General features: G+C 36.5%; 1 protein-coding gene across 1 annotated transcript; it reads left to right on the top strand.

Moving 5' to 3' along the window:
- Nucleotides 1-455: 455 nt before the first annotated feature.
- Nucleotides 456-8,109, top strand: LOC143854523 (NAC domain-containing protein 54-like). The gene is made up of 7 exons (XM_077364535.1): nt 456-570; nt 1,305-1,600; nt 3,450-3,727; nt 4,449-4,787; nt 5,945-6,385; nt 6,947-7,025; nt 7,135-8,109. The coding sequence occupies exons 2-7, from the start codon at nt 1,444-1,446 to the stop codon at nt 7,905-7,907; spliced, it is 2,067 nt and encodes a 688-aa protein (XP_077220650.1). The 5' UTR covers nt 456-570; nt 1,305-1,443; the 3' UTR covers nt 7,908-8,109.
- Nucleotides 8,110-8,583: the final 474 nt, after the last annotated feature.

Raw genomic sequence — 8,583 nt, 5'->3', positions numbered from 1 at the left:
GGGCCATACGGTACTTTTAATAAAGTGAGGAGTGCCCTCATCAAAATACAGTAGTGGTGATAACATCTCCCTATTTAATAGCTATTATTAAGAGAAGGGGCAAATGATACATTAATAAAACCCTCTGAGAATCAAAGGTTCCCGTAACTACGAAGGCGTAGTAATCGGCGATATTTTGAGAACGAATTCCAGTGTGAAAGGGACAGTTTTTTGCGTTGGGTAAGAAAATGGAAAGCCGCCGAAATTGCAGGCCCGAGCTTTTTGCCACGCGGCGATTATAGGTAGTGATTAAAGAGACCAATAGATGGATGCCACGTGTCAAAATAAAATGACAACAAGAGAGGCTTGGAATATTTGAGGGAGTTAATTAGAGGGGGGAAAGAAGGGGCAGAGCTTGATATGAACGACACCAAGAATCAGAAGGAAGTTGAAAAAGATTGAAAAGATAAAGGCAAGGGTTGGAAGCCTCTCTTCTCTTTTTGTGTCTTTGGCTCTCTCTTTAAAACGGGAGATTACACCCAATCAAGCCCTCTCTTTCCTATTCTTCAATCAAATCCTTCTTCTACCAAGGTTCATCTCTCTCTCTCTCTCTCTCTCTCTCTCTCTCATTGGCACCTTCTTCTACCTTGCTCTTCTAAACACTAATGGGTTTCTTCTCTTCCTTGTAATTCTTCTTGTTTTCCTAATTCTATGTCTCTTTCATTTCCATTTTTTTATCAGGACTCATTGTAGCATTCATGGGTTGTTTTTTTTTTCAATTCTTGACATTCTTAACTCTCTCTCTCTCTCTCTCTCTCTCTCTCTCTCTCTCTCTCTCTCTCTCTCTCTCATTTGGACCTTCTTCTACCAAGATCTCCTATTAAAACTAATGGGTCCCTTTTTCTCATTGGGATTCTTGTTTTCCTAAATTTCTCTTTCATTTCCATTTTTATCAGGACTCATTGTAGCATTAATGGGTTTTCTTTTTAAATTCTTGAAATTCTCTCTCTCTCTCTCTCTCTCTCTCTCTCTCTCTCTAGGAGTTCATCTTGTTTTCCTATCTATGGGATTGGCATTTTCTAATCAAGAATCTGATTAGCATTAATGGGTCTTTTTTTCCTTCTTGGTATTCTTCTTGTTACACTAATTCACAACCCCATTGCCACCATTTGGTGCTCTCGTTAGCACTAATACACCTTTTTCTTCTTGGCATTCTTCTTCTTCTTCGCTCATTGGCAATTTATTTTATCAAAATTCATAAGCATTATTGCTGTTTTGTTTCCCATTATTTTCTAAATGTTTTTTTTTATGGTGTAATGTTGCAGGCTTTTGTACATTAATTGGAGAGTGTACAGTTGGTGATCTTTGAGACCAGTCTTCGTGTGTTTTTTGAATCGAAGGCTAGTCATCTTTTTTTTGTTTTTCTAACTTTGAAGGATTAATTTAGAAGAAGGTCAGCAGGAAATGGCACCAGTAACTTTGCCTCCTGGTTTCCGATTTCACCCAACTGATGAAGAACTTGTTGCGTACTACCTCAAGAGAAAGATCAACGGTCGTAAGATTGAGTTGGAGATCATCCCTGAAGTTGATCTCTACAAATGTGAGCCGTGGGATTTACCAGGTTTATATTCATATCTCTTCTTCATTATATTCATTGCAACAACCTAATTATCATATTCTTCATTGTCTTAGAGCTGTAATTGAATAGCCATAGTAGTAATAAAGATTTTAACATATAGGTTACCTATATTTATCCCATTTTCTCAAATTTAACAACATCATGAATAACAATAATTATGGTGATGATTTAGGGCTGCTTTGGATGCCGCCGAAATTGGTCCTTATTGCTGTTAGATTTGTGAGATTAATTAGATTTGATGAGATTTGATCATTAGGTTCTAGATTATGGAAAATCATTAAAGGTGATTAAGGATAGATTAGGCTTCTATATGATAAGATTAAAAGATTTCCACTAATCTTGAATGAGATTTGTAGAAATCATAGAATGAGATTAGCTTAATCATAGAAGGTGATAAAGGATAGAAATCTTAATCAAATCCAACTACCCCATTTAGCTCAGTTGCCTAATCTATAACACTAATGATCCAATGACCAAATCTCATCAAATCTAATCTCACAAATCTGATATATTCTAACAATTATAAATAATGTTACTTCAATTTAATCATTATGGCCTATTTCAAAGCCTCTAACAATATCATTGCTAGAACTACTTAACTATTATGATTTTTGGAGCTACCCAAAGAGGCTCTTGCTCCCTTACATTTTGGGTTAGTCATTCCCAGTACTATATGGTAGCAAACTAGCAATGTATATATTCAAGTAATACGTGTGACTAGAAAGAGACTAAAATTGCAGACATATCAGACCCAAATGAGAAATAACAATTTCATGCATTTCAAGAGAGAGAGAGAGAGAGAGAGAGAGAGAGAGAGAGAGAGAGAGAGAGAGAGAGATACTCTCTCCTTCAGAAAAATGGCAAATATGACATAATTAAACTTCAACAAAAAAGAGAAATTCGCTATGAATGAAAAGGTAGCCAAATCATATTAAGGACAGGTGATAAGATGGTCTCATTTTTAGGGTTTTAACATCGTTCATTTTGATTTTTTTAATCTAAATGGGTTTTCGAGTGTTAGACATGTTACAAGAAGATAAAAAGCTCCCCTACATATCTTCCTTTTGTTTTTTCTTTATCCCAAATAGTACTTGATATCTTTGAAGTTCCTTTGTTTAAATAGGAAAGAAAAGCGACAACTATGTAAAGCAACCCACGTACCCTAATATGCAGTTTTCATTGAAAGGAATTCTACTTGTTCTCTTGTTTGAAAACTGAGCGAGCACCTTTTTTTATCTTATAATATCTTCTAAGTGGGGTAGAAATAAGGAAATATAAAGAGAGAACCAAGAAGAAAAAAGTCAGGAAAGGCAACTTCCATGGTATCTAAGAGGCCTGGGAGCTCCACAAAACATGGTCCTTTACTATTCTAAAGTATATCTAGGCTTTGAAGATTTGTTTATTTTAGTTATTTCTCAGACTAAAGATCATAGACTTGTAGGTCTGAACTTTGAAGAAATAGCTAGAAGAACCCACAAAACTTATTTTAATGTTTACCAAAAGTTGCAAATATGGTGTATGAGTAAACTTTCTGAAATTATTATCAATGTAACCTTTGGTATTTATTTACTGCACTGTCTATAGACTCTGCGACATTTTTTCTACAAACTGGTCTGCAAAGAGAGTGTCTGTTGTAACCGAATTAATCATATAGTTTCTCAATTAATCTAGACCCTTGACTACTAGGAGTCTCTTTCATTAATTAGTTTCTTCTCCCTTTTTTTTGGCTTATCTACTCCATTATCACTACTATAATTGTCACCACCATCACAAACATCAATGTGATCGTAAACAGCATTGTAATGAATTTTCTGAATTGGGTCTGTAACAGAGAAATCATTCTTACCTAGCAAAGATCTTGAGTGGTATTTCTTCAGCCCCAGAGATCGAAAGTACCCGAACGGCTCTAGGACTAACCGTGCAACTCAGGCCGGCTATTGGAAAGCTACAGGAAAGGATCGGAAGGTGAGCTCCCAAATGCGTGCTGTGGGCATGAAGAAGACCCTAGTTTACTACAGAGGCCGGGCCCCTCACGGCGCTCGAACCGGCTGGGTCATGCACGAATACCGCCTCGATGAAAAAGAATGTGAAATTCCCACAGGCTTGCAGGTGCAATCTCATCTCCCTCTACCATTCCATTTTACTTTAAATTACAACAATTGAGGATTTCTTCCCATCAACCTTTCTGCTATTGTATCTATTATTTTGCACAATTCTCATCCCTACCATCTTTGTTTCTTTTGAGTTTGAGAGGCATAGTGTCATTGCATTTATTTTCTTTAAAGTCATCTTATTAACAAACCAATTGACAGGATCGGAATAAAATTCAAAGGCTTGAAACCAATGTTCATATTTAAAATGGATTGGAATAGAGAACGTCAATAACCAAAATAAGGGGTAAAAGATGCCATATTTATGACAAAGTGAAAGCATGAAAAACTTGATATTTTGGAGCTATGCTGCGGCATATAATGCAGCAACGTCTCCCAAAATCTTGATGTTACTAGGTGTATAGATCAGTAAGTAGTTTCAGGACCTACTATATATATTATAACTGGATTTTAAATCCAATACAGCTACAAGACCATGGAAGACTTCTCTACAAGTGGGTGTTATGGGGAACTTGTTAACAGGCAAATGCTAAAATATAACATGTAAACATGAAAATAGAATAGCTTAATTGAATGTTGAACTAACATTGTCAACACATAAGATGATGCAAATGGGTCAAATTGAATAGTAATATTCTTACCAAATATCCTTTTAATTAGGCACTTTAATTACCTTCAAGCAAAATATCACATGCTAACCAATTGAATGTTATTTATAGGATGCTTATGCGTTATGCCGAGTTTTTAAGAAGAGCGAACCCGGCCCCAAGATCGGAGAACAATATGCTGCGCCATTTGATGATCATTCTCAATGGGCACCTAATGATCATTCATCCACCATCGAAATCTCCTCCGAGGGAAGAGGAGAGGATTTGGAGAGCAGTGGTTATCCTTTCCCATCAGAGACATCCTCATCGGGTATTGTTCAAGGAACCTCATGGGACATCATCAATGCTCAAACAGATGGGAAGTGGATGCAGTTTTTGGCAGAAGAGGCATTTAGCTCCACAGACCCACCATTTTCAAACACTGGAAGCTTTAAGTATGTCCCATCTAAGGTAACATTTCATGTTATTGCATAGTTATTACTGAACAATCTCTGATCAAATGGATGATTTTAACATTGTAGTTGCGCAATTGACGTTCTAAACTCCTACAGCTAAATGTTCTATTGGTTCGATTAGTTTTTTCTTCAAATGTAATGTATTCACAATTAAAACATGCAAGGCATGACATTTTTTCTGTAATAAAAAAACATGCAATTATCAATACATTCACTAGACAATATTGTATGTTTCCTCTTTCGGGTTCCTGGAGCATCCTCCTGGTCTATCATACTATGTAATCTATCGTGGGACTACTGGTCCCCATGTATATTTCATGGTATGAATATAAATGTCACTTTTCAAAAAAAAAAAAAAAAACATTTACTAGACAAGGTAAGTGGGTGCAGATAGATTGGTGCAGATAGATAGGAATTTTGAGAAAAGCTTACTAGAATTGTATCCTATGTTTTCTCTTTGTAAGCTCATAGACAATATACATATATATGCATGCTATCTGACATATTACATAAAGTATAGGAAAACGACACAAATATTATAATAAGATATTAAAAATATTATTAACTAGATGGTATTAGAGATTATTAGTTATTAATTATGTGTTATGTGCTCAAATGGGTCCCACTCAGGGCAGAATAAATTAATTTAGATTTTTGTTACATGTGGAGTTTGCTCTACGGCTAGTTGCTAGGTATGGGTAGGCCTCTTAGAGATAGAAGGGTTATGGTATCTAGAAATTAGATTGGCTTGGGTAGGAGTTTCAGAGGAAGTGGTCAAATGGTTGCCAAGTGAGTTTTTTCATTTGGTATAAATAACATGTAAGTAGCCTTTTTCAAATTAATGAAGAAACTTATCCCGATACTTGTGTCTTTGCGCACAGATTAGGATTTGACCCTTCCATCAAAGTTAGTAGAGAGGTTGATCGACCCTCTAAGAAGATCAATCACATTGCAAACTGGTTTGGGTTTGTAACATTATGCAACTTAGTAGGTTTCTTAAAATTTTATAAAACATTATATATTATTCGTTATTAGAGTGATTACTTCATCTGTTAGCTATCACAAAATGTCCAAATTAATCTTGTTTTCTTTGAGAGACTAAAATGCAATTCCATATTCTCTGAATCTCTCAGAATCTCAATGTCTTTACAGATGGATGTAGCATTAGAATGCGGAAGATTGCAGAAAAGACTTTCGTTGCCTCCATTGGAGATGGATGATTTCCCTGAATTCGATCTCATGGACCCAAAATTTCCACAACCGATCCATCGAGAAGATCCGAAAGAAGCAGATATTTTGCAAGAAATTCTTTCAGTTGCTTTTGCATCTCAGGAACTAATAAACCAGTCCAATTATCAGGACATGTGGGCAGGAAATTATCCTCATTTGGATGAATTTGCACCTCTATCTGAGTTCAAAATGGAAGAAACTCAACTTACCAATGTGGGTTCTTCAAGTTCTATCTCCAAGACACATGGATTAGGAGAACAGACAAGATTTATACAGATAAGTGATTTGGAAGAGGATTTCAAGGAAGAAAAGACGGTAGAGAACCTAAGAGGGGTAAAAATGTCAGACAAAGATCAAGGGAAGGTAAGCTAAAAAGCATGTATTTTCTTCTACTAGTGTTGCTGCTACTACTAGCATCACTACTACTAATTGGAAATAATTCCAGATTTTCTATTCGTAATGACAAAAATATGAGAAAATGGTTGCTACGCTCGAGAGAAGCTAGGCTTAGCTGCGCTCGAGCACAGAAACCGGGGGGTGGGGCCATTTTGGGGGGAGAGGGGGGGGGGGGGGTGATCCTAACCATTCATTTGGAAGGCCCCATCAAGGATGGGGGGCCTACCAAAAATCAGCTCCATTGGATCACCTTATGGTGTCCATTTGTGGGGCCAAAAATGGACAGATACTGTTTGTCCACAAATCTGTCCATTTTTGGCCCCACAAATGGACACCCTAAGGTGATCCAATGGAGCTGATTTTTGGTGGACACCTTACCCATGAAAGGGCCCATCAAATGAATGCTTTGGATCCCACCCCAAAATGTGGCCCCACCCTGTTTCTGTGCTCGAGCGCAGTAACTGCTTGCTCCAAAAATATACTCATTATACTGGGGGAGTTTGCTAACGTGAGCCAATTGGTTGACAGAATACATTGGAAGAGCACAAGACTATTTTAATAGAAAGCATTTCAAATTTTCAAAGGGAGAAACCAGACTGTTTTGAAGGTATGTCTAGCCATCTCTTTTCTTCTTCTTCTAGATCATGCTTTCCTCCTTATTTTATTTTCTAAATCATCTCTTTAGATCTTACCACTGACTAAGAGTTAGACTGCAGGAGGAACCTATGAACAAAAAAATTTCGAGAACTTCCTTGGCATTGACAATAAACACAGCTGTTTGGAATATCAATCAGATGATTTCTCTCTTGGATTCATCAATGAAGACCCACATGCCATCTTCCAAGAAGATGAAGACATGAATGATTTCCCTAGTACTCCGACCTTCGAAGTTTACGAGAAGGTTGAAGTTAACCATGGATTGTTTGTATCAAATTGTAATGTAGCTGAAACATTCTTTCATCATGTTGAGCCCTCGAAGACGGTCAGCGTCCATCTGAATCCATTTCTTACACAAGATTTTGTTGTTCGAAAATCGAAGATGGCAGCAAAAGTCAGAGATATAGGCTCCTTTTTTGGCAAGTTTAAGGCATTTGCTAAAGATAAAATCATGGGAGTCAAGAAGCCCATGAAGCCATGGAGAGAATCTTGCCTAGTTAATGAGACAATGAATGGGATTATTAATATAGTTTCACTTCTGTTGACATCTTGCATTTATCTCGGAGAAGCTTCAGAGAAAGGTGGTATAACAAGTGATCTTTCTTCCAGTGGTGAAGGCATGATAGGAAGAAGACAAGAGGGTTGCTCAAATGAGGTAAAGAAGATGAAGAAACAGGGGACAACTAAATGGGGTGATAAGAGGAATGATGCTTGCCTCCCTGATATTAGAAGAAGAAGCATTTCCAAATTGTTCCTGAACAGGAAGTTACCTTTCTTCACTGCTGCATTGGCTCTTTGTGCCTTTGGGGTTCACCATTGTTTCTTTCCCTAGAAATCCTGATGGGAGCAATTAGTTTTATGATTCCATTTATGTTAGAATATAGGAAAGAAATTTATTAGACTTACATTGTGAACCATATGTGTTTTGATAAATTTGTAATAGTGGTATATTTGAATAGAGAAGAGTTAAAGCTTCTCAAGTTATAAATTTGTAATAGTAGTATATTTAAATTAAGAAGTGTTGAGCTTCCAAAGTTAAATGCTTGTTATTTTTTATTAATTAACAGGGGATTAAACACATTTAGAGATATATTAGATTTGCTAGGTAGTTTCAAGAAAAGCAACTAGATGGTACTAGATGCTAGGCAAATCGAGCATCATTTCATTCGGGAAAAAGTACCAGATGGTATAATCAGTGTGGCAAAAGTGAGGAGCAAATAGAACATTGCTGATATCTTTACAAAATCACTTTCCAAAGGATCATTTGAGCTGCTTAGTGGTAAGCTTAGACTTGTTTCCAAAAAATCACTTTAAGGGGGAGTGTTAAATTTTAAAGTGTATTTTTTGGAAGCATATTTTGTTTAGTTTTTATTTTATTTTATTTTGAGAGATGCAATGAAGACAAAAATGTTATTTTGTGCCCAAGAGTATTTTGGTCATTTTCCCTTTCCTGCACATGTGTGAGTCAAACTTGTTTGCTCAATCTTTTTCTCTATCTTCCTACTTCC

This window comes from Tasmannia lanceolata, unplaced genomic scaffold, assembly GCF_043159265.1.
Source record: "Tasmannia lanceolata isolate RefF3 unplaced genomic scaffold, GAP_Taslan_0.1 ptg000020l, whole genome shotgun sequence".
Taxonomy (NCBI): domain Eukaryota; kingdom Viridiplantae; phylum Streptophyta; class Magnoliopsida; order Canellales; family Winteraceae; genus Tasmannia; species Tasmannia lanceolata.
This window is presented reverse-complemented; position numbering and strand designations above follow the sequence as displayed.